The sequence below is a fragment of the Nelumbo nucifera genome, chromosome 4, assembly GCF_055504915.1.
Source record: "Nelumbo nucifera cultivar China Antique chromosome 4, China Antique-T2T, whole genome shotgun sequence".
NCBI lineage: Eukaryota > Viridiplantae > Streptophyta > Magnoliopsida > Proteales > Nelumbonaceae > Nelumbo > Nelumbo nucifera.
In genome coordinates this window covers 39,385,781-39,413,198 of record NC_142652.1, presented here as the reverse complement: position 1 = coordinate 39,413,198, position 27,418 = coordinate 39,385,781, and the positions used below count along the sequence as shown (strand labels likewise).

The 27,418-nt window shown below is 39.8% G+C and overlaps 1 protein-coding gene across 1 annotated transcript; it reads left to right on the top strand.

Annotated features, from left to right (window-relative positions):
• The first annotated feature begins 2,625 nt into the window (after nucleotides 1–2,625).
• Nucleotides 2,626–27,150, top strand: LOC104607241 (uncharacterized). The gene is made up of 5 exons (XM_010272815.3): nucleotides 2,626–2,792; nucleotides 2,900–3,000; nucleotides 3,104–3,249; nucleotides 3,422–3,503; nucleotides 26,619–27,150. The coding sequence occupies exons 1-5, from the start codon at nucleotides 2,759–2,761 to the stop codon at nucleotides 26,730–26,732; spliced, it is 477 nt and encodes a 158-aa protein (XP_010271117.1). The 5' UTR covers nucleotides 2,626–2,758; the 3' UTR covers nucleotides 26,733–27,150.
• The last annotated feature ends 268 nt before the right edge of the window (nucleotides 27,151–27,418 follow it).

Sequence of the window (27,418 nt, the reverse complement as noted above, 5' to 3'; positions counted from 1 at the left end):
GTCTAGTTTGAAATAGCCTATACCAGTCCCATCCTAATAGACTTTTATTTATTTATTTAATTTATTTAAGAAAAACTAGGGCTGAACCAATGGGTTGGGACTATCCGGATGGAGCTAAATTGACTGAACATAATTATAACGCTTTTTGGTTTCATGAATTTGTCTTGATTCTCATTCTTACTTGCCCATAATTGATTCGTCCGGAACCAAACATTTTATGAAATATATAATTTTTTATCTTTCTTATATTTTTTATCATGTTTTATGTTTGAAAAGTAAGTTTGATAAATAATAAATAAGATAATATTAGTTAAAAATATTTAACTTATTAACATAAAAATAAATTCGTATTATTTTGACTATTGCTTTCAATATAATGAGGTCTATGATTTGATCCCAATTAAATAATCGGTTCAGGACTGATTCTACGTGGTTGTTTATTATTCATAATAGAATATAATTATAGTTATTTTATTTAAAAAAATATAACCTAATTTATTATTGTATCTCCAAATGGCATTTTTAAATTGGTCATATGACTCATATATAAAATACATGTATTTGGCCTCTGTGCAACATTTGTGTAAGCTGCCAGGGTTGTGGCATGGGTTTGGCACCCATGCCGCCCAACAAATTAAGGCCACGCTTTAATTGTGAAATTAGTTAATACTAATGGTTAATCTCTTTCTTTGATCTTGCAAATTTGGATTTTGTAGGCTGAAAGATTACTCAATGAAGCCTCTGAATACCATATTACTTTTATTGTTTAATTTGTTCTTTTTTTTGTGATTTTTAATGTTTTCTACCTGCTAAGACAAAGGTAGAGATATATTTTCTTTTATTTAGGATCCTTTTAGTTGCCAAGGAGAAAGTGAAATAAATTAAAAAAGAAATAAAGAAAATGTTTGCTTTCTTTAAAATTTTTGGTTTGCAAGAAAAAGCTAAGATATTTCAGAGTTAGTAGTTTGCAAATGGGTCCACTGCCAAATTGTGCCTAATGCAATCAATGCTTGTAGATTTTCAAGTACTTCCCTAAGGTGAAATCCCATAATTTAAGAGAAAGTTTTATGGGATCAAGGAAAGGGCCGATATAAAAGGATTTGGGTGAAAGTAATAAGAAATGGTTTAAGTGCCCATAAACTTAATGATGGATATGACAATGACTAAAATGGAATGGTAAAACAAGATTCATGTAGCTGACCCAATAAAGTTGGGAGAAGATGGTTATGAATTTCTATGGTATATAATACATAATTGTATATATTATGTTTAATTGATCTGACTTCTATGTTCATATTTACATTTATAGTTTTATACTTTTATTTAGGCTTTTGCAATTTTTATGTTAGTGCCAGTGGCATCTAAATATATAAAATAATGTCTTACCTAATAAAGTTTTCTTTCCCATTTATTGTTATTTGTTCTTCACTATTGGGACACAACACTAGAGAGAGGCATTAACACAAGATAGAGCAGTTGGACGATGTTGGACACATGCAGCCTACGCTGCTGGAACACAATAGCTCTTGACACTGGTCATACATGGACCCACAACCACTCAACCTCCCACTATGGGGCCCATATATGTATTTTATCACTAGCGTGGGGTGATATCATTGATTCTACTAGGTTCCTCACACTTTTATCTCTGTCTCTCATCCCTTCTACTGGCTATCAATTGGTGGTGTACTTTTCTTTATTATTATTATTACTATTATTATTATTATTATTTCAAATGTCAATGATAAACCCATTTAGCACCATTATTTAAATAATATTCTATATATGTCGTTCTTTTTAAAGTCTCCATACGTATGCATGCATAAGGGTGCTCACGGTTTGATTAATCGAACCATGGTATTTTTTTGAAATCGAAACAGTCTTATTATTTTTCGTATCCCCAAATCAAAACTGAACCGATATCACCGATTAACCAGTTAATTAGTTTCAGTTTTTGTTTGATTTGGTTCTTTGGTTTTTTATATTTATAACATATATTATAAATATCTATATATAATATGTAATATATTTATAATATATTATATATTGTAAATAGATTATTATAAATATAATATATGTATATATGATACATATATATGTATGTATGATATATATACATAATATAGATAATATATGAGATATATATATGTATATATATCGGTTGATTAAGTGCTAGTTTTTCGTAAGTTAATTGAAAACTAAACTGATCCTTCGATTTTTCAAAAATGCCAAACCAAAACTAAATCGATCAATTTGACTAACTGTATTTTTCAATTCCGTCTGCTTGATTCGATTCGGTTTTTTTATGAGCACCCATGCATTCTCTATGTATGCATTTGTAACTGGGCGTGTGTCAAAAAAGATATATGCGTAATCGTGCCAAGTTCAGGCTGGGTTAGGGTCGGCCTAAGCTTGGACCGGGCTTTGGCAATCTAAGAGTTAGGTCCGGGCCCAGCCCGAAAATATAGAAAGCATCAAAGCATAGTGCTTTGGGCTCTAAGTCCTAAGACTGAAAATCCAATCGTAGCCTTGTTTGGGTCGATCCAGGTTCGAGATGAGCCCGCCCAAGTTGCACTCTAAAGTCTAAACTTGTGCAATTTAAGGCTTTAAGCGAGTACCGACTGTTCAAAGCATATTCCCTCAGTCCCTCAGTCCCTCAGTCCCTCAGTCCCTCACCTTTCATCTTTCTTTTACCTTCTTTGCTTTTCTCATTTCTTCTGTATTTCTACACAAGAAATTGATCTCGGAAATACAGACGATGATGATTTCTGGGTTAATGTTAGAAAGTTCAGGTTCTACCTTCTTTCCTTTATTTCTTTTTATTTTCTCCATCATTCTGGCTGTGAATTTTGTAGTGGAAAAGGATAATATACTTATCTCTTATTCATTCCTTGTATAGGTTTGGGTTGTCTACGTATTCCTAAGCTACCTATTAGCAATCATAGATTCAATGGAACCAGATTCATAGGTTCTAATTCAGTTCGAATTGCGGCGGGACGGGTTAGTTTGGGTAGCTTTCCCTTTGAATTCTCTCAAGCCAATTGGTATGCAAGAAAGTTTCAGATTTGAAATTCTGGGTTTTGTTCATTTCATCTTTAAACAGATATCAGGAACATGGATTCGACATTTTCTTGGGCGGCATACCCTTATCAAATGTGCTACTTCATCGGGAAGGAGCTATCAAGAACCGAGTTTTGACGATTACCGTCCAGAGCCCTATTGGCTAACTCTGACTAAAGAAGCATACTGGTACTGTATCTTTTAATACTTACGTGTTAAACAGTTGCATTACTACTTCAAACGAAATACAGAACTCAAAAATTGATAACCCATTTGGAGGAATTGCAGAAGAAATGACAGAATTGACTGAAGGTTTGTCGTTTGTGTTCTGCAAGTAACCATTGTTTTATTTTCTTTGCAGGGCCTTGAAATCCTTGTTTGTGTTTCTGGCCGAACAGCCTGGTCAGCTGAGGTATATAGAGTGGCCAAGCTTTCAAGGCACGGTTGGTATTCCATTACTTTGGCCAGCCTTTTGGTGCAGCATTTATTTTATTGTAATAGTGATTGTAGGGATTGTTTGCAAAAGAGCATGCCTCATTTATCACGTTATGTGATAAACTGGAGAAGCATTTTGGGTTCTACAGTTTAGGAATTGTTTGGATTGCATAATTGTGCTATACTATTGGTTCCCCTTAGTGACATTTGCTGTGTACTGGTAGGCCTTTACCCATTTTTCTATTGTTATAAAATTCTTCTTGTTTCTTTAAGGTTGCATTTGGTTTGAAGGAAAAGGTAGGGAAACCTATACAAGGTTTGTACAATTTTCTCTTCCTTTCCCTACCTTTTTTCCTTCAAACCAAACACAGCCTAAATGTGCTGAATAAAAGGGAATTTTAGTGATTTTCTTTTACTTTGTTGCTTATTTGGTGATTCTTATCTTATTTTTAATTGTGAACTGTTTGAGGATTACCTTTGTTTGTATACCATAAGATATCTTGCATGACATGGTCTTGGCAGCAATAAGTATCCCAGTTCATGGAATTGAAAGAACTGGATATAAATTAGGGTAAGAAGAAATAAGAAAGGGAATGAAGAACTAAGAAATTCCAAGAACCATAGTGTACGACTTGCACTTGACCTGCCTTCTTACAGATTGGAGGTACAAAATTCTGCATCAAAAGGATTAACTGGGGTGCCAAGGAAGAAGGAACAAAAATTAAATATTAATTCAGCCTGGTGTCATAAAGGAATAGAAACCAGACCATATTATGACAGATAAAGTAGGTTTTCACCTTTTTCAGTGCTCTTAACATTTTATTATGGAGACTAGATCTCTGGTCTCTAGAATGAACAGCTTTTTAGATGGGTTAGAAGATCAGTCAACACTCTAGCAGATTCACTTGCAATAGAGGGAGGAGATTGGGTTGAATTGTATTGGAGGTCTGCACTCTTAGGGTTGACTGATGAGTCTTTTATGCATATGGGGTGGGTGAGTTTTGTGGCTCAACTTTACTCCAGTTGGGAGATTCATATATCTATGCCGATAATACCTTTGGATAACGTTTCTATATCTGTTAATGATAAACAAACATGTTAGAGAAAATATAAATCTGAAGTTCAAAGTCCAAGCTATTTACTATATACCAATAACAGATTATAGAAATATTTATATATTCATTAAGATTACTACAAAGTTCTAGAGCCTAGTGAATGTTAATTATGAACTTCATTTTCCCTGTTATCACTCCCCACTGCAATTGTCTATTCTTTGAAATCTACCCCAACAACTTGCTACTGTGTTTCTATTGTGACTGCCACTGGTGAAATGGTTATATTTTTTCCTCTTTATTCATTAACTATTTTAAATGTTATCTAAAACCCATTTCTTATTTAGGGGTTGTTTGATAACAGCTGAAGTGGCAGAACTAAATGACTTATTGCTTTGTCTTGTAGACTTGTAGTTGATAAAATAATTAAATAATGAAGCATTTGATCTTATAGTAAGCAACCTATCTTCATTTCCAACCATTTAGAAACTCACAACCTCCTTAAAACTTGTTCACTATTATGCAAAGTAACAAGTTATTCGGTTTAGCCATTTCAGCTGCTATCATATGACCCCTTAGGACTCCTTTGGTATCTTTTATTGTAGTTGACTCTTCAATCCATCTTAAATTTGGATAGCAGAAATGGAACTCAGGGAGGTTTTTGGTTGGGGGTGCATCTTGTTTAATATTGTACTCTAGGGTCATTGTTTTCATTCAGGGGTTTTATTTGTTGACTAAAAATGCTTTATCTTTTAGAGGTTTTATCAGAAATTATGAAGTGGCCGACAGGGTGGGACTTTGCAAGTTAATTTCTGCAAATACTCTTATCCTTTTCTAGAATTTCAACTTTGATCTGGGGCTTGTCATATATTTTTCATCCATGCATTTCAGAGGTTTCTTTAGAAGAGGTGAAGTGGCTGACAAGATGGGTTTGTATGAGTAAATCTGTGAATGATTGATCGCAGTTTGATGTCCACTTCAGCCTTTTCACCCATAGACTACTTTCAGAATTGTAAGGGTTGTCAGCATATATTCTTTCTTTACATTTCTCGTTTTTTTCTTCTGTGTTACATTTGGTGTCATCTCTTTATTCTTCCATGTTGTACAATGTATGCATTTAAATTTGGCTATGGCAACCTAAAATCCTGGAGTATAGAAAAAATAACAGCCTTCTGTTTTGTATAGAGCAAGTTGTTAATTGATAACTATCTTCTAGCTACAAAGTTTCTTCTATCTGTGGAGAGAGTGGGCTTCCCTGTCCAATTTAAATCTTCTATCTCTTATTTGGGACTTCTTTCACACTCTATTAAGAAGAGATTCCTTCTTTAAGTCTGGTTCTTATTTTATTTTTTTTTTTAATTTTCTATCCCATAATGATAACATGAGGTTCCCTGGAATTCCTGTGGAGATGGATTTCTGTGATCAGGATCGATGTTACAAACTTCTTTACAGCCAATTCCTGCTCTATCAATATTTCTTTTTGTTGGAGATTGATTTTTCTGGTCAAATATAACATGCAAATAGGCAGGCATTGGGGATATTTTTAATCCTTATAGTAGCATACCATAGTTCTTTAGTCATCTGTTGAGGATAGGATATTTTTAATCCTTATGGTAGCATACCATAGTTCTTTAGTCATCTGTTGAGGATACCCTGAAAATTAAAATTAGGGTGTTTCTAATGGGTGGACACATCACCAAGCAGCTCCAGTTGGGAAATAAAGGCTGTAATTTCCTCTCCTAGCCTATCCACTCTAACTCTTTTATATTTGCATAACAAAAATTATAAACTAGATGCTCAATAATTATTTTCCTGCATACTTGTAATCTATATTAACTTATTTATGAGATTGCATTCTATGAGCTAGTAAGTGCCTAGGCACCAATTAGTCATCATATCTACTAGAGAGGCCAAACCAATTAGTCATTGCTTCATCACATTGATCATACTGGCGATAGCTTGATTATCTTCTGGAAGAAGATTTTTGATTACTTATTCGCTGAATTCCACATAATCTATAGTTTGGAAAGTACTCATGGGTTTGAACTCTGTTTCCTGTTGAATGTTCTCTCATATGTAATCCAAGTTTGATCTCTAGACATTACTATGGTCTTACAAGTCTTTTGTGATTTTTCACCCGTAATGGTTTGCTAGACTTGTCTGGGTTTTTGTAGTCTCTCATTCATTTTTTGTAATTATTGCCTGCATGGTGAAAATTTCAGATAAGCAGTAATTAATACAAGAAAGAGTAATATGCAATGTTCAGAAAACCAGACCAGGCAAGGGGAGAGGTTCATGAGTCAGAGGTTCAGTCGTGGTCAAATCGGAGGTTGAACCATGATAAAGTATATATCACATAAATTGTTAAATACTATATATACTATTTTACAAATAAAGCTACATTTGAATGTGGTGGATAGATGGCAAGTTCCCCATTTTTTAAAGCAAATAACTACGGCTCAAGCCTCTTGAACTCTTGTTTTCTTTAAAATATGTATATATTAAAGCAATGTATACATTAAAGAGGCATAAATAAACACAAATAAAGGAATGACTTAATGGTAACAAGACATTTCACATGAATAAAAGGTCAGGGGTTCAAGTCTTGCCATTAGCATTTTGGAAATTCCATCATTTATTGACCTGGAAGGTTATATAAAATTGAGACTGGTTCATCAGTTAAACCGTCAGCCAGTTTTGATTGGTTTTTCATGAATTCTGATTCTTAGGGTATGGCCAAACTGGCCAAGGGGCTAGGTCACAGTTTGGCAAAACAATTTGGTTTGTTACATAAGAAAAGCCATTTTGGAACTTAACACCACCAGAACCTGTTGCTATTCTTCAAAGGTTGTGACAAGTATAATTACCAATGCAAGTGGGGGAAATATCCTTCACATTCTCTTCATTATTGAAAATGACCGAATGGTCTTTTTTCATCACAAGAAACAGTTTGTGAAACTTTGGTTCTTGCTTTTGCTTCCATGATATGCTTAACATATTTACTTTAAGGTGTGATAATGAGACACTTTCAATTGAATGTCCACAAAGTCAAGTTTCTACGCTTCGTAGATCTGAATGCAATTGATTAAGTAGAAAGGTGCTGAAATAAAAAAAAATTGTAAAAGAAAAGAACATTTCTTGAAGAAGAAGAAGAGAAGAAAGGAGAAAAGATTTGAGAGAGAAAAGAGAGCAATAATATTGGCTGCCCTCTTCACTATTTTTTATAGTCTAAAATAATAAAGAATACAAAGACCAATATGCCCTTATAGGGCGACTAACACATAAAACAATTAAAATAACTGTTCAAAAAGGACCCAACAAGAGTGTTGTGATCCCCACTTCCTATCTAAATAATAAACAATAAAAAACTACCACTATAGACCACAATTTGTCTAAAATCTCAACACTCCCCCTCAAGTTGGGAGTAAATGTCACACATTTCCAACTTGCATAGATTGTATTCAAGCTTGTTCTTTGCAATCCCTTTGGTGAAGACGTTAGCCAATTGTAGTTCAGAGGAAACATAAGGCAAGTAGGCTTCTCCAGTTGTCACCCTTTCTCTTATGAAGTGCCTATCAACCTCAATGTGTTTAGTCCTGTCATGCTGAATTGGATTGTGGGTGATATTGATTACAGATTGGTTGTCATAATATAACATCATGGGCTCCTCACTTAGTAGAGATCTCATCCAAAGGAGTTCTGAAACACCATGAGCCATAGATCTATATTCAACCTCTGCACTTGATCTAGCCACAACTGATTGTTTTTTACTCTTCCATGAGACCAAGTTTTCTCCCACAAAGGTGCATACCCTTGATGTAGATCTCCTGTCATCTATGCAACCTGCCTAATATGCATCTGTGTAGGACTCCAACTTTAAATTTCATGGTTTGAGAAAAGAATCCCTCTGCCAAGATGCTTCTTTAGGTATGCAAGTATCCTCTCAATGGCTTCCTATTGCTGAACCCAAGGAGGATGCATATACTGACTCACAACACTAACATAGGGGATGTCTGGACGTGTCATACATAAATATAGTAGCCGACCTACCATCCTTTGATATCTTCCCACATCCTTAACCAACTCACCATCGAAAGCATTAATTCTACGATTTGGGTTACTAGGAGCATCGGCTGGTTTAGTTCCTAGATTCCTAGTCTCCTATAGTAAATCCAATACATACTTCCTTTGAGAGATGAAAATCCCATACTTGGATCTTGCAACCTCAATCCCTAGAAAGTATTTCAGTTCACCTAGATCCTTGATCTCAAACTCTTGTTATAGTGACTTCTTAAGTGCATCAATCTCCTTCAGGTCATTTCTTGTAACAATTATATCATCTACATATACAATCAATACTAACAAGAGTGCCTCTCTCCCTTTTACAAAGAGAGTATGGTTGGATTGAGTCTGTGTGTACCCAAAATGGATAAATGCTCCTCTGAATCTGTCAAACCATGCCCTAAGTGACTATTTCAAACCATATAGTGATTTCTTCAGCCTATAAACTTTTCCCTTACCAATATTCTCATAAAAACTAGTTGGAATGTCCATATATACCTCATCTTGCATATCACCATTAAGGAAAGCATTTTTAACATCAAGCTAGAATAAAGGCCATGAATCATGGTTTAAAGTATCGATACGATATGCCCCGTATCGGGCATATCGTATCGTATCTTTTGAAAGAGATATGTTCCAAAACGTCTATTTCTTGGTGTTTCAGAACCCCAACTTTTTTTAATAATAAAAAACATGTTTTTAGCTTCCCAAAAAACCAAAATTTGAAAAAAAAAACTAAAAAGAAAATAGTGTTTTGGGCGTTTCTAAGTACCGATACGATACTGCCGATATGCGTATCGTATCGATACTTTGAACCTTGCCATGAATAGGTAGCTGTTAGGGGCAAGAGAATCTGAACTGAGCTTATCTTAGCAACTAGTGCAAAAGTCTCTAGGTAGTTAGAAGGTTTTCAAGGGATATGCAGTTGATAATCCGGTGGACTCCAAGATCGGCTAATGGTCTAGCGCTCAGTTGCAAGACTAAAGATATTAAGGTTCTTCTTGTTTGTTTAGGGAGGTAGCCGAGGCTACCCATGATTTGTACATGCATTATTTCTTTAATAAATTTTGATTCTGTTACTAATAAAAAAATAAATAAAACAATGCCAGCTCAAACAGGATCCTATTGGCTCGCCTCAGGGTTTGCAATGGTGAGGCTGCCTTGAGAAAGGTTTGCGATGTCTTGTAGATCTTTTTCCAAGTTCCATCCGGGTGGAAATAGGAGATGGGAGGCTGGGAATTGGTCTCGGAGAGGTGGGGCTGATGCGAGAACCAGATCTAAAGTATCTTACAGTAAGGTGACGATGGCAGGTGCTTGGCCGCGTATTGGTACTGCGAAGGTGAGAAAGTGGGAAAATAAGTTAGTGGTGATGACAGAAAGTCAAGCGGTGGAAGCAAGAAGGAATTTTCTGCAGCAGTGTTTGGTGGGGAGATTCAGATGGGGGGTGGAAGCCGGAGAGGTGGAAGCATGGGTGGCTAGAACATGGAGGGGGGTATGGGGTGTGAAGGTGAAGAAGATGGCAGATGACTTATTTTTGTTCATTTGCCCTTCGAGTACTGAGGCGGAATGGATCTTGCACCAAGGGCCATGGCAGATGGACAGAAACCCTCTTCTTCTGGATTGGTGGGGTGCTAGTGCGGGGTGTTTCTACCCAGAAGCTGAAGATGAGAAGGACTGTTCAGATTCCATTTGGATTAGGGCTTTTGGTCTCCCACTCCTATGGTGCCCTAACATTATCAAAGCAATTGGAGATGTTTGTGGGGGCTTCATTAAAACAGACACTCCCTTCAGAAATCGCTACCTGCGAATGGGTTAGAATGATGGTCCGTAGAGGGGAAAGTATTCCGAACAGGGTGGAGGTGGTGGCTGGTGAGTAGATGGAAAGGGGGACCAGTGGGGGTTGAAGTTCAGCAGGTTCGGAGGATGGTGAACGTGGACAATGCAAAATCCATATTGGTGGAGGATGTGGACGAGTCTCCTCAGTTGCGGACTCCCTGTATGGAAACCCATGCTACTTTCGGCTCACCTAAGCGCTTTCCGGTGACCAGAGATGGAGAAGAAGAGGAAAGGGCGCGTTGTATGCCGAAACATCTGATCACGGACGAGATGAAGGGTCAGGATGGGTCCTCTAGATATAGCCCTGAGGTTGGAATTCAAATTTCTGAAAAAGGGATGTGTGGGTGGGCATTGGATTTAAAAGAATTAATCAAGGAGTGCATGAGAGTGTTAAACGTGGCCACCGCAGAGGAGTATGCGCTGAACTATGGTAAAGACTTGTGTCAGAGCACGGTCTTCGAGTCCTGTTCGGGTCAGGAGGCTTTATTAGAAGGGCAGGAAGGTTTTTTAGAAACCCAGAAATTCCAACTAAGTCACTTACATATGGGTAGGGGCCAGTCATGGGGGTCAAATAACGGGTCTGGGCCGAAAGCTCTAAGTGAGCCTAGGTCCCTTTACCGAAGAAAAGAGGTGGTTAGCCCTGGGTTCGGGAAGCCCATTAGTTCCAGTACTGGTTCTCAAGCCGTTGAATGTAGGCGCATGCAAAATATGCAGGGGGTGGAGTAGTTCGGCAGGGGCGGTGATCACGACAGGCCTAACCAATCTCCCAGACCTTCGTGTTCTCGTTCTCCTCATCAGCAAGTGAGGTCATGCTAGGATTCACAGGAATTGATTGTGGCGAGAATGGAAGAAAATATTGTGGAAGCCGAGCCTTTAGTGGTGGTAGACTCTACTGGTTCGGTGGAGAGGGGAGAGGAGTGTTTTTAGAGAAGTGGAGAGGAAGGGAGGGAGAAAGCAGGTGGTTCCTAGAAGTGTAATGGGAGTGCTGTTCAGCTAGATGACTTAGAGGTAACACTCCCAACCTGATTCTTCAAGGTGGATTGCAACATGATAATCCGTCTTCAACCTGGGTAACTTCGAAACTGCTGGGTTTAGGGAAATACTTGGGGGTTTCGATGGAGGGGTTGGAGGACGAAACTATCAAGTTTTTGGAGGGGATTGAGCATAGGGTTCTGTTAGAGAGAGGGAAGAGTGCGGCGAAGAAAGGGGGAGCGAATTCGAAAAGGAACAGGGAATTGATGATGTTAATTTGGGGGGTTGAACGATAGGGCAGGGTGCAGTGAGGGGATGGCGAGAGGAGGGAAGAAGTGTTGAGGTCAGGTTGGGAGTTGCTTGTCTGTTACTGCTGTTTTGTTATGGTTCAGCTGAATTTGAAAATTCTTTCGTGGAATGTTAGGGTTTTGTGTTCAGGAAGGAGAGTTGCGGTTTGTGCTTCTTTGAAGAAGTCGGGTTCAAAGGTTGTCTTGCTGCAGGAAACCAAATTGGATTTTATGGATGCTGCTACGGTTAGAAGTATTTGGGGAGAGGGTGATGTCAGATGGAAAGCAAAAATGGCTGTGGGTAGTGCAGGAAGCTTGGTGACTCTTTGGGACCCATCTTTCTGCAGTCTTGTTTCTGTTCAGATTCGCAATTTCTCAGTTTTATTGGTGCTGAAATTTACAAATGATGAGGTCTGTCAGGTAACAAACGTTTATGGCCCTACAGATAGAATCCGTCGGAATGAATTCTGGGAGGAATTAGCAGGGGTGAGAGCCAATTTGTCCATTCCTTGGATGATTGGAGGTGACTTTAATGTCTGTCTTTATGCTGATGATAAGAATACAAGGTGTAGGAGACCTAGAGAGATGCTCCAGTTTGCAGACTTTATTAACAGTTTTGAGTTGTTGGATCTTCCTCTTCAGGGCAGTCGGTTCACTTGGACAAATAATCAAGATTCCCCTACTTTGGTGAGACTTGATAGATTCTTGGTTTCTCAAAGTCGGGAGAATCTGTTTCCTGATTTCAGATAGGTTGCTCTCCCTAGACCTGTTTCTTACCATTGTCTAATTCAGTTGATTTGTGGCTTTCGAGATGATAGAATTCAGGTCTGCCTTAGAGTTTGGCCTGACTGAGTTCAGTTATGTAGAAGAAGAAAAGGTGATAGAGAGAGAGAGAGAGAATTCTGGTTCGAACTGAAAGAGTCAACTTGACTTCTCCCAGTCGGCCAGTAAGTATTTATATTATTATTAAAACATAATTGAAAAGACCTATGTGCCCTTACTTAAGTTAAGAGCACTTGTTCCAACACAACCTTACAGATCAGCAACATTAATCAAGGTATAAAGACAGAAATACCCCTACGCTAACACTCCCCCTCAAGCTGGTGAGTATATGATAGCTTGTTACATATGTAGTCCACTCTTCCCCGACTCAAGCCTTTTGTAAATAAGTCAGCCCACTGATTTCCTGTATTAACATGTGTAGTGTCTAGCTCTCCATTCAGCACCTTCTCCCTCACAAAGTGACAGTCAACCTCAATGTGTTTGGTCCTTTCATGAAACACTGGATTAGAGGAGATATGAACTGCAGCCTGATTATCACAATAGAGCTTCATTGGAGTGTTAATGTTGTACCCTGCTTCCTGTAGAAGGTTCCTTAGCCACACTAATTCACAAGCGGTGTGCACCATAGCCCTATATTCTGCTTCTGCACTGCTTCTTGCCACAACCGTCTGCTTCTTACTTTTCCATGTTACCAGGTTACCTCCCAGAAATGTGCAATAGCCTGTAGTAGACCGCCTATCAGACATAGACCCGGCCCAATCAGCATCAGAATATCCTTCTAATTCAAGTTTTCCCCCACTCTTGTATATCAGACCGTGACCCGGAGCCCCTTTTAGATACTTCACAATTCTCAGAACTGCATTCCAATGAGGAATCAGGGGTTTTTGCATGAACTGGATTACCACACTAACTACAAATGAGATGTCTGGTCTGGTGATGGTTAGGTAGTTCAGTTTGCCCACAAGTCGCCGGTATCTGCCAGGGTCTTCAAACACTTCACCCATATCACTGCTTAGCTTGATATTTGTGTCCATGGGTGTTTCAGCTGGTTTGGCACCCAACATGCCTGTTTCTTCTAGAAAATCAAGCACATACTTCCTCTGGCACAGGTTAATCCCATACTTGGATCTCGCTACCTCTATCCCCAAGAAGTATTTCAGTTTACCCAGATCCTTTGTCTGAAAGTGATCTTGCAGATAAGTCTTCAGCCTGTCAATACCAATGTTATCATTCCCAGTAATAACAATATCATCTACATACACCACTAACAGTATTTTTCCTCCCGGAGAGTCATGACTAAATACAGAATAGTCAACTTTGCACTGTTTCATACCAAACTTCTTTACCACCTCACTGAACCTACCAAACCATGCTCGAGGAGACTGTTTAAGCCCATATATAGCCTGCCTTAGTCTGCACACCTTACCATCCTCCCCCTGAGCAACAAACCCTGGAGGTTGCTCCATGTAGACCTCCTCGAGTAAGTCACCATGCAAAAAGGCATTCTTGATATCAAGCTGATATAGTGGCCACTCATACATGGCTGCAAGAGAGATCACAACACGAACTGACCCTATCTTAGCAACCGGTGAGAAGGTCTCTGTATAGTCAATACCATAGGTTTGGGAGTACCCTTTTGCAACTAATCGCGCTTTCAGGCGTTCAAAACTACCATCAGGCAGATACTTAACCGTATAAACCCATTTACAACCAATAGCTTGCTTCCTAGGAGGAAGAGCAGTGAGGTCCCAAGTATGATTATGATGAAGGGCTGAGAGTTCTTCTTCCATGGCACGACACCACCCTGGAGAGGCAAGGGCTTCCTGGACATCTTTAGGAACAAGAACTGATGATAACAAGGTAACAAACTGGCGATGGGAAGCGGAAAGGTGAGTAAGAGAAACATAATTAGAAATGGGATGAAGGGTGCAAGTATGTTTACCTTTCTGCAAAGCAATGGGTAGATCAAGCTCAGATGCTAAGTGCGGGTCTGGTGCCGGATCCATCGACGGAGATGTAGCCGGAGGAGTAGTAGCTGGTGCGCGTGGGCGATGTGTATACACATGACGGATAGGTGGGCGTTCAACAGGTGGTGGCACCAGAGGCAAGGATTTGGTCACGACTGGAACAAAGGAAGGAGGATCGACAACGGGAAGTGGAAGAGGAGGAGGTGAGGAGGAAGAAGCATCACCGGACCCCAAAAAGAATGAAGTAGACTCAAAGAAACTGACATCAGCACACACAAAGGACCATCGAGAACCAGGATGGTAACACCTATACCCTTTCTGGGTCCGAGAATAGCCAAGGAAGATGCACTTGAGAGAACGGGCATCGAACTTGTCATTCCCGGGACCCAGATTATGGACGAAGCAGACACACCCGAAAACTCTCGGCGTAAGAGGGAACGGAGACAAAGTGGGAAACAAGACCTGAAATGGAGAATGACCATCAAGGATGAACGTGGGCATCCGATTAATCAGAAAACAAGAGGTAAGCACTGCATCACTCCAAAAGGGTTTGGGAACATGCATGTGATGCATTAGGGATCTTGCTGTTTCAAGGAGATGGCGATTCTTTCTTTCAGCCACCTCGTTTTGTTGTGAGGTGTAGGTACACGAGGTCTGATGTATAATGTTGTGTTGGTCCAGGTATTCCTGAAATGATGAGGATAAATATTCACGGCCATTATCAGAACGAAAAACTTTGATGTGGGTACCAAATTAGTTACGAATCTCAGCATAAAATTTTTGGAAAATGGTAAACAATTCACTTCTTTCTTTCATTAAATAGAGCCACGTCATCCTTGAAAAATCATCCACACAAATGACAAAATATCTGTATCCATTATATGACATCACTTTATAAGGACCCCAAACATCTGAATGAACTAAAGAAAAAGGACTCGACACACGGTTATCAACCCTAGAACTAAAGGGAACACGATGGTGTTTCCCAAACTGACACGACTCACAATCCAAAACAGAAAGCTGACTCAAGGACGGGACCAAGGACTTCAAGACTTTTAGCGATGGATGACCAAATCGGCAGTGCCACTGGAGAGGAGAAAGAGATGACTGGAGAGTTGTTGAGGTTCTACCACCACCACCGTCAAGATAATACAGTCCACCTGCTTCATGCCCTCCACCAATTTTCATCCCCGTCTTGAGATCCTGAAAAACACACATAGAAGGATAAAAGGTAATGGAGCAGTTAAGTGATTTGGTCAGCTTACTAACAGATATAAGGTTAAAAGGCAATTTAGGAACATACAGAACTGAAGAGAGGGATACAGGATCTAGGTCAACATTACCAACACCACAAATTGAGGATGTGGAACCATTAGCAAGGGTGACAGATTGTGATGTTGAGCAATGAGATAAGGAGGAAAATACACCTGAGTTCCAGTCATGTGATCGGAGGCTCCAGAGTCAATGATCCAGGGATTGGGTGTAGATGCCAGACAAGCCATACCTGAGTGAGCAAAAGTCGCCGTGTTCTGCTGTGATTGGATAAACCTCTCATATTCATCACGGGGAACACTCACCATCTCCTTCATGGGACCATCTGTGGATGTAGGAGGCATCTGGTTAGATGAATGATTCTCTTGTCTAAAGCTGGAACTTGAGTCACCGGTCGCGGCATGATTGGCCCAGGTTGAGGGAGGACCATGTAGATCATAACAATAGTTGATGGTATGTCCATCCATACCACAATGAGTGCACTTCCTCGGGCCTGAGCTACGTCCTCTACCACGGGCTCCCCCTGAATCTCTGCTCCCAGTACGACCACCACCATGGTTATGAGTAGGCCCACCATTGCCACTTCGGCCATATGCAAAACCACTACCACCACCACGGCCAGACTGAGCTCCCTGAGCTTCACCTCTAACACCATGGCCTCTCGATGCAGCAAAGGCAGATCTATCTGAGATATTAGAGTTCTCAGTAGATCTGATAGAAATCCTCCGGAGTCGAGCAAATACCTCTTCTAGGGACGGAAGAGCTGATCCCCCTAATATCTGAGCCCGTACTAGTTCATATTCAGACTTTAGTCCCACAAAAAATCTTGTCACATCAAGCTGCTCTCTCTATTGTTGCTGAATCTTGACATCAGAAGTGAGAGGATGATAGACATTCTACTCATTACGTATGTTCCTCATGTTGGCATAGTACTCCTCAAGACTCTGATTGCCCTGTTGCAGGTTAAAGTACTCTTGATAAAGCTGATAAACTCTGATTGTATTGTCCTGCCAAGAATACAATTTCTTCGCATGGTCCCACACATCTTTGGCAATATCAAGGAACATGAAGTTCACACTAATCCTGGGTTCCATATTGTTCCACAACCATGTGATGATCTGAGCATCCTCTTGCTCCCAATCTTCATACTCGTGAGAATCAGAGGAGGGTTTCTCCTCTCTGATGTGTTTTACCTTCTTCTTTGCCTTCAGAAAGACTTCAATGGATTTAGCCCAAGGTACATAATTCTCTCCATTTAATTTAATGGAGGTCATCTGAACATTCAGGTAGTCTGTAGGCACCATCACACTAGGTTTATAATCATTATTGTCTCCCATTATGTTATCACCAATTCTGCCCACTTGCTGAATTCTATTATCACCGAGATCTGCACACTACACACCACTAGGTCACACCTGTCACACTGATTGCAGCACTTATCGTTGCTGGAATGTGTGCTCTTTACACCACAAACCCTAGATCAAACCTGTCACACTGATTTCAGCACTTGTTGTTGCTGAAAAGTGTGCTCACACCACAAACCCTACTCCTACAACTACCTGAAATCTCACCACTATATGATCATATCTCTTCCTTCAAAATGCACAAAGAAACCAGCATAAACCCTAGCACTTACTGGCCGAAACCCTAGCATATGGTCTGAAACACACCTCCTATTTAATCCATAACAGATTTCATGCACCGAAATCTCTTACCTTATCGTTGAAGTAACACCCATACGAGCAGGAAAGCAGTTCACACACAACAGCCGTTGCACACACAACAGCCACTGCCCACACAGTTCGGCCCTCTATTCTTCCTCTACTAGGAGAGGGCGATCTCAGAAATCACAGCAACCGACCACATACGACCTGACTGGAGGCATAGAGACTTCTAAGGGAAGAGGGCGATCACTCCTTTTCAGCCCTCTCCCTTATCTCCAATCGAACACAAAAAGAAAAAGGAAAACCCTAGATAGGGTGCGCAAAGAATGAACCCTAGGCAAGCAGAAATCTAGGCAGATTCAAGATGCTCTGATACCATGATAGAATTCAGGTCTGCCTTAGAGTTCGGCCTGACTGAGTTCAGTTATGTAGAAGAAGAAAAGGTGATAGAGAGAGAGAGAGAGAAAGAGAAGAGAGAATTCTGGTTCGAACTGAAAGAGTCAACTTGACTTCTCCCAGTCGGCCAATAAGTATTTATATTATTATTAAAACATAACTGAAAAGACCTATGTGCCCTTACTTAAGTTAAGAGCACTTGTTCCAACACAACCTTACAGATCAGCAACATTAATCAAGGTATAATGACAGAAATACCCCTACGCTAACACGAGACAATGTCAAAGCCCCGTTTAAGATGGAGAATTGCTGGTTTGAAAAGGCAAACCTATCCCAAATTTTGAAGCATGTGTGGAGTGGGCTGCAAATGGAAGGTATGGCTTATTTATTTTGGCCAGAAAACTTGGAACAGTTAAAGAGAAATTAAAAATCTGGAGGAAGGAATTCTCCTTGAAGTCAGAAATTGAAAAGGGCAGCATGTTGAGTATCATTGAGGAAGTGGATTCAGCTGAAGAGGTTGGCCCTATTTCAGAGGAAAGTAGGATTAAGAGATCCCAAGCTAAGCAAAGATATGACAAATTGGCAGTGGAGGATGAAATCAAGTGGAGACAGAGGGCTAAAGTGAAGTGGCTGAAAGTGGGGGACAGAAATACCCAATTTTTTCATAAAATGGCTAATGCCAGGTTGAGGGCATCTTCTATTTCTAAGCTGGAATGGGAAGACAAGATTGGGAGCTCTGATGCAGATATAAAGAGGGTGGCAATAAGTTTTTATAAACATCTCTATACAGAATCTTGGGCTTGCAGACCCTTTCCCAGAAACCTTCCTTTTAAACAGCTAAGTGGAGAGCAAAAGTTGTTTATTGAAAGGCCTTTTTCGGAGGAGGAAATTAAATCGGCCATTCTCTTGTTGGTGGCTGATGAATCGCCTGGCCCGGATGGCCTTACTAATTTGTTCTACATCAAATGTTGGGATATGGTTAAGCAAGACATCATGAATGTGTTTCAGGCTTTCCATGTGAATGCCTCCCTCCAGAGAAGTTTGAATACTACCTTCATCACTCTTATCCCTAAAATTGAAGGGGCGGTTAATGTGAGAGATTTCAGGCTGATCAGCCTCCTTCACAGTTTTTATAAGATTTTGGCTAAAGTCCTAGCTGAGAGAATGAAAGGAGTGATTGAAAGTGTCATCTCTAACAATCAAAGTGCCTTTGTTCCTGGTAAACAAATGCTTGATTCAGTCCTCATTGCTAATGAATTAATTCACTCAAGAAGAGAGGGAGTTCAAGGTTTAATTTGCAAGTTGGACATTGAGAAGGCTGATCATGTTAATTGGAGGTGTATTGACTTAGTCCTGTACCATATGAATTTTGGGCAAAAGTGGAGGAATTGGATTAAAGTTTGTACTTCCTCTCCTAAGTTCTCAGTGTTGATCAATGGCCAATCGGCAGGTTTTTTTGATAGTTCTAGGGGGCTGAGGCAGGGGGACCCTCTGTCTCCTTTGCTTTTCATACGTGTGATGGAAATTCTGACCCTGTTTTGTAAAAGGACAGTTGATGATGGAAGTTGGGAAGGCTTTGCTATCTGCCTGGGGGGAGAAAAGGTTAATATTCTCCAGTTTGCTGATGATACATTGTGCTTCTTGGATGCTTCTTCGTCCCAATTGAATCTCATCCTTGGTATTTTTAATATGGTTCGAAGTGGTGTTTGGTCTGAAGGTGAACTTGAACAAAAGCTCTATCATTTCAGTGGGGCCGGTTGATAATATAGAGGAATGTGCTGAGGTCTTGGCATGTAAGATTGATTATCTTCCTGTGAAGTATTTGGCTCTCCCTTTGGGGGCTAACTAGCTCTCTTCCTCGATCTAGGATCTTGCCATTGAGAGAATGGAGAGAAAGCTAGCATCTTAGACGGCAAAATACCTTTCTTTTGGTGGAAGGGTAACCTTGATCAAAAGTACACTCTCAAATCTTCCAACTTATTTTTTATCCCTTATCCCTATCCCGGTTGGTGTGGCTAAAAGGTTGGAACAACTTCAGAGAAATTTCCTTTGGAGAGCTTGGGAGGAGGACAATAAGGTCCATCTGGTTAATTAGGACCAAGTTTGTCTTCCTAAAGCGGAAGGTGATCTAGGAATCAGGAAATTGAAGAATTTTAATTCTGCTCTCTTATGCAAATGGATTTGGAGGTTCTCAGTTGAAAGGAATGCGTGGTGGAGATCTCTCATTGCTGAAAAATATGGGGTTGATTGGGGAAATTGGAGAATGAGAGATCCCCCTCCAAATTGGGGCAACTCTCTCTGGAAAGGAATTATGAGGTGCTTTCCTATCTTTGGGAAGGGATTTCAGTGTGTGTGTGGCAAAGGAGATAGAACAAAATTCTGGAAAGACAAATGGTGTTTAAACAGCCCCTTGCTAGTTCCTTCCCTCGCCTTTTCAGATGTGCAGTCAATCAGGAGGCTACTGTGGCTGATTACTTATCATTGAATGAGAGTTCAGTGTCTTGGTCCCCTCTCTTAAGGAGGAATTTGTTTGATTGGGAATTGGATGACTTCTTGGAGCTGATGTCTCTGCTTCTTGTTCAGAAGATTGATGTGCTGGGGGAGGATTTGTGGTGTTGGAAATGGAAGCCGGATGGGGTGTTTTCTGTGAATCCATGGCTGATAAGTTAGATAATGTGGGAGGTTCTGAGTTCCCTGCTGGGCAGATTTGGAACCCTCTGAGCCCTTCAAAAGCCAACTTTTTGTTCTGGACGATGGCCCTTGATAAATGTCTTTCCAGGTCTAACTTGTTGAGAAGGGGTATTCCAATTCTGGATGCAAGTTGTGTGCTTTGTGGGACCGCTGAAGAATCTACGGAGCACCTTTGTCTTCATTGTCCATTTTCTCTACAGATTTGGCTGCATTTTCTTAAAGCTTTGGGTGCTAACTAGGTTTTGCCGAGATCAGTTAAGGATCACTTGTGTTCCTGGAAGCTGAAAGGTCTTAGTAAGAGAGGGAAGCTTGTGGAAGACAATTCCAGCTGCAATCCTGTGGTCCATTTGGGCTGAAAGGAATAGTAGAATCTTTTGTAATAGGTATAAGGATGTTGATCATGTAATTCAGAAAGTTGTGGGCAAGTTGATCTCTTGGATTTCCACATCTGGGGAATTCAGAGATCTTAGTATGTCTGTTTTGTTTCAGTCTTGCTCTTGGTGGAGGTTGTAATTTTGGTTGCTTTTCAGATTGGCTTCTTGGGTCTGAATTGCAGCCTTCTTTTGCTTATGATGAATAAACTTACATTACTTTTTTCTAAAAAAAAATCAATACCATAGGTCTGTGTAATACCCTTTTGCAACCAACCTTGCCTTGTACCTCTCTATGCTGCCATCAGCCCTGTACTTCACAGTGAACACCCATCTGCATCTGGCCGTCTCTTTGTCTGTAGGAAGATCAACTATTTTCCATGTCTGATTTTTAACTAAGGCTTTGATTTCTTCTTGCATAGTTAGTTTTCACTTAGGTTTAGGGAGAGCCTCACTGACATTCCTAGGTATAGACACAAAATCCAAGGAAGAAAGGAAAGCACGGTAGGAGGGTGTTAAGGCATTGTAGGAAAGATGGTGTGAAATGCAATGGGTTATACACTTTCTCTTCCCTTTGTGGAGTGCAATGGGAAGATCAAGATCAGAGGGATCAACTGCCACAATAGTGTTAGGTGCAAAAACATCATTATCAGGGGAAATAATAGGCTCAGGCTCAAGGGAAATACTTGGAACTGTATCAGCTGAATTTGAGATCTCAGATGGATTGATGAAGAGTGGTGCAAGTTCTTCGATCTAAGCATGTGTGGAGTCAACCCTCTTCTGGTGGCGCTGATAGACCTGTGAGGCTAGTCGTAGTGGATCCTACAATGAGATTATAGTTGCTGATGGTGGAATAGGTGGATTAGATTAAGGAACAAATGACACCAGAAGAGGGACAGGTTGTGAGTTCTCCCCAAAACACTCCCCTTGAGGAAAACTACCCAAGAAAAAGAAGTAAGACTTAAAAAAGGTAACATCTAGTGACAAACCTGCTACAAACCTGCTCCTTGACACTGGATTATAACAACAATACCTCTTTTGATTTTGAGCATGCCTAAGGAAAACACATTTCTTGGCCATAGAGTCCAATTTCTTGCGATGAGGACCAAGAATGTGAACAAAGGAGATACACCCAAATGCTCTCAAAGGTATATGAAATATCTCCCCATCTGGAAAAAGCAAGCTGAAAGGTGCCTTAAACCCCAAAGTGCGTGAAGGAACACAGTTAATCAGATACACGATTGTGAGAACTGCATCCCCCCAAAAACGAATAGGAATTGAGGTACACACTATAAAAGTATTCTCAAAGGAATACAGTTCCTCTCTGCTACCCCATTCTGTTGTGGTGTGTATGCACAACCACTCTGATGAATCACACCATGCTCCAAAAAGTATAAGGACAAGTCCTTCTCAAAGTATTCTCTAGCATTATTTGATTTGAAGACTTTTAGTCCTCACTCCAAATTGTGTGAGAACCATTTGGTAGAACCGTCACACCAAAATGGGTACTTTATCACATGATCTCATCAGATATATCCAAGAATACCGTGTATGATCATCCACAAACAAGAGAAAACAATGGTAACCACCCATGGAAGAAATGTGGCAAGGACCCCATACATCAGTATGAACAATATCAAAAGCAAATGAACTTCTTTTATTACTTGGTTTAAAAGAATGTCTTCAATGCTTTCCCAATTGATAGATTTCACATTCCAAACTAGACAACTAAATAGACTTAAGCAACTTTGGAAACAAAACCTCAATGAAATGAAAGAAAGATGACCCAAACGATTATGCCCAAGCATAATCCAACTCACTGACTCTGCTCCAGTACTACTGCTACTACTAACTTGATGGCTTTGATGTCTTGGAATCTCATTTAGAAGGTAGACTCCATTCACCTCATGACCACTCCCAATCATCTTATTTGATTCCAGATCATGCAAAACACAATTACCAGGAAGAAAGGTTACTGAGCAGTTCAAATTTTTTATTGGAGAGCTTACTGAAAGAAGATTAGTGTGGAAGATTAATGTGGAGAGCCACAAGAGCAGCCATCTTATGATCAGTTTAGGAAGAAAGAAATAATAAAATCTTTAAAGGTGTGGAGAAATCCAAGGAGGCAATTGTAGAAAGGATAATTATTATAACTATTCATTGGTTGAAGACTTTGGATTTGTTTAAAGATTTCTCAGCTGAAGATATTTACAGGAATTGGGAAGTGGTGGCTTCTACAACTTCCATGAAACCTATTGTGCAGGAATTGTGGTTCCCACCAACACAACAAAGAGTGAAATTGAACTTCGATGGGAGTTCAAGAGGTAACTTGGGCCCTTCAGGTATAGGAGGAGTTTTCAGAGATGAAAATGGCAGAATTGTGGCTTTGTTTTCAAGACCAATAGGAGTGGGGGGCTCATTGAGAGCGGAGGTGATGGCCTTGCTTCAAGGTGTAAGATATGCAAAACAGTTGAGGTTACACCAAGTTGAGATTGAGGGAGACTCTTAATTGTTGATTGAGTGGCTGCAATTTGGTAAGTTGGGAGCCTGGATTTATAGACAACCCATAAGGGAAATCCACAATATAACAAGGGAGATCGGTGCATGCTTCAAATGGACAAGGAGATCAGCTAATGGTTTAGTTGACATGTTGGCTAAACAAGGGACTGTGAGGGAGAGTATGTTTTGGGCAGCTCTGTAAGAAAGATTACTGGGGGCTCAACACCTACTTAGGGGTTGACAACTGTACTTAAATTTGGAAAGCTATTTTTAAAGTTATTTAATGAATTTACCGTTTCCAATCAAAAAAAAAAATGAAGAAGATTAGTGTGGAATTTAGGGACATGTAAAACAGAGGATAATGTAATGTCATTAATCACTCTAATTGTTCCTTTCATAGCAATGGGAATATGATAACCACCTATTGTAACTATCTCTACCAGAGCACAACTGGTAAGAACTAAAGAGGATAAATATATTAGTCATGTGCTTAGATGCTCCTGGGTCTATAATCCAGGGAAGTCCCTCCTAACCTGAGGTGGATACATGATTTGCAACTGTATATGAACTACTTGTATGAGCAAAGGAAGTAGTATGGTTGGCTCTTGCACTGCTCTACCCATCTGAAGAACTAGAACTAGCTGAATCCTTCTTACTCATAAGTTATTCATAGTTTTAATTCAATCCTCGTTGTTGTTGCTGCAATGGACTCCAGATCAGCTTGGGAGAGGGGTATTGAAGGGCCTCCTGTAATTGCCACATTCGCATTTCCCTTCTTGTTCTTGATTCGAGCTGGTACGAGATGAGGGAAAAGCTTTCAACAGGTGTTTCTGGTATGCTTAGTCTTCTTGCAATAGTTACACACCAAGTCCTTCTTGTCCTCCTTCCTAGCCTCACTATTCTCCCTGTCTCCATTTGGCTTAGATTTAATTGTACTGACCATAGCTGACTGATCAATCCTAGGCTGTCTCAACATGACATTCCTCCTACTCTCTTCCCCAAACACAAAGGCATAAGCTTGAGAAAGAGTCACACTTTCTCTAAAAAGATGTTGCCTGGCAATGTCGAATTCAAGGTTTAGCCCAACCAAGAACTCAAACCCTATTCTTTTCTATCAACCCCTGATAGGTTGTTGTATCCTTCATACTCTCCCAAACCATAGTTTTTAAGTGGCCGATCTCCTACCAAAGAGTTTTCAACACGGAGAAATAGGGGCAGGAGGTCTATCTCCTTTTTTTGTACTAATCACCTGATTCCTTAACTGATAAGCTCTAACTATATTTTGTTTCTGGGAATAGGTTTTAGTCACTTCATCCCAAATCTCCTTTGCAATATTAGCCCACAAAAAAATATTTACCAATGTGAGGTAACATAGAGTTGCACAGCCAGGTCATTACCATGTAATTCTCCTGTACCCACCGGGAGGGATCTATATCAGGTTTCTTCTCCTCCCTAGTGATGTACCCCAATTTTCCACGAGCACCAATGGCCATCTTGGTTGATTGTGCCTATTCTAGATAATTTGTACCACCAAACTTCACTATAGTAATAATTCCAGACGTAAAAATATCACTACTACCTCCAACACATAGACCCATGTTACTGGCGGACTTTTGCTCGGTACTCCAACTCTCCATTTTACTTCAAACAGTTCAAAAGTAGAAAATAATTATGTAGAGAGGCTCCAAGGTCAAATCGGTCTCACACAGGAAGGTAACAAACCTTTTAGAAAGAAGAAAACCCTATCCAGAGAGAAATCTCTCTCCTCCCACCGTCTCCCACTGGAGAGAAAAGGGAATCGGCCACTCTAGAAGGCCTAGAAAATTCTAGAAACCTAACCGCCCCCTATACAATATTCGAGCACCCAAGATCATATCAAAATTGAAGAGTCCAATTTGACTAGGACTCTTCCCCGCACTCTAGTTCTTCCTGAATTTGATGCCAAAATATAGATCACCCTCCTGATGATTAGATCACACCAAAAAATCCAAGAACTAGGCAATCTGAAGTAGATCGATCAACCCTTTATGTCCTCATGCAATCAGCTGATCTAGGACTGCATGGAAAAAACTTCAAGAAACCCTAGTTGAGCTCTGATACCAAGTAGAAAGGTGTTGAAATAAAAAATCTGTAAAAGAAAAGAATTTTTCTTGAAGAAGAAGAGAAGAAAGGAGAAAAGGAAGAGAAGAGATTTGAGAAAGGAGAGCAATAATACTGGCCACCCTCTTCACTATTATTTATAGTCTAAAATAATAAAAGTACAAAGACCAATATGCCCTTATAGGGCAGCTAGCACATAAAACAATTAAAATAACTGCTAAAAAATGACCCAACAAGAGTGCTGTGGTCCCCACTTCCTATCTAAACAATAAATAATAAAAAACTACCACTATAGACTATACAATTTGTCTAAAACCTTAACAAATTAGGAGAGTATTAATTATTAAACTGGGCTTTACAATATTACCCCTCCCAAACAACATGACCATGCCATCCTTTAGCAAACAAATATATTTGGGTGATTTTTTTTTCCAACTTCACTGCTAAGGTGGGTAACTGCAAGTTTTATGAATCCCTTCACTCCCTTTCTCTCTCCTGTGTTTATGTATGTAAATTGCTTATTAAAATAGAGTAACCTCTGAAGAATTTATCTATCTTGTGACATGTTAACCATAGGTCTTACTGTTAAGGCCAATTGTGTTGGATTAGTCTTTTAGTCCATCCCCATCCAAAGTTCAATTCAATTAGGAAACCCCTCTACTGAATTGGTAAGGCAAAGTGTAAAGGGTATGCAGATAAGCCAACGACATGGATGAAGAAACCTCATAGTTTTGTTGCCTGAAGAAACATCATAGCTTGTGTTGCAAGAAAAAGTGAGAAAGGTTGAAAATTGCTGGGAGGGGCAGAATCATATAGTGTAAATAGGTATGCAAATCAGCCAACAGCATGGCTGATGCATTGGCAAGGCATGTTGTAAATAGAGATCAGGTGTTCCCGGGAATATGTATTCATCGTACCTGGGGTAAATAGAGATCTGGAGGGTGAGGGTAAATAGATGCCAGAAGGGGGAAGAGGAGGCTGTGCTAGCTGAGACATAAGGAGTTCCAACTCTGAATATTGTATTCAATGTACCTGGGGTTGGCAGATCAAATATGGATCCTGCAGATTTCCAGATATTCAGTTTTTTTTTTTTGTTTCAGATGTTCAGATTGGGCAGCAAAATGAGACATGAAAACTTGTATTCTAACCAGGTTCTTTTTATTATTTGCAGCTGAAAACTGCAACCCTCACTCTTGTGCTTGTAGCCTTGCTTATCATTGCGCTGTCTTCTGTTGACTCAGCCCTTTGCTATCTCTTGGCTTTGCTGCTGCGGAAACCTGCATGAGCCACTGATCTGAAGGCTACTTGGAAAATGATTTTCATAGTAAAGAGTTCCAGATTTTAATTGCACCACCACCCATAAGTAGGCATCACAGGCAAGTTCCCCATTTGCCACACTAAAACTGATATTTCAATCTCTGGTTATAGCACAAGTGGCATGTTAGGAAGGTCACTGCGGGGCAAGGTGCAACCATGCAAGAAGTGCTTTCTCCACAATTATTACAGAGTACCTTTTCAGTTGAAATTGTTTTATGGTGACATGAGGGGGTCAGATAATTTTTTCGTTTATACTTTTGAAAATCATAAGATACTATTTTCTGTGGTCAAGATCATTTCAAGGTACAGTATTAACAATCAGTAGATCAGACAGGGAGCTGAGATTGGAGCAGGTTCAGTTTAATCCATTTATCAACTTACATCAATCTTCAAAAGTTCAAATTGATAATGCACTGTAAAGGGTTGGGAAAGGATCAGAAAAAATGAAAAAATTCAATTAAAAGCTGAATTGTCATTGAATGAGAAGTTCCATCATTTGGTTTGAACCGTATGGGCTTCTGCCCACTTTAAGGTTTTAAAACAGTTCAGTTGATATTAATAATTTAATATACAACATCTGGATACTGGACCAAAGGGGCCATTGCTTGTCTAATGGTAAAATATCGGGTTGACAAACGTGAGAAGTGAGAACAC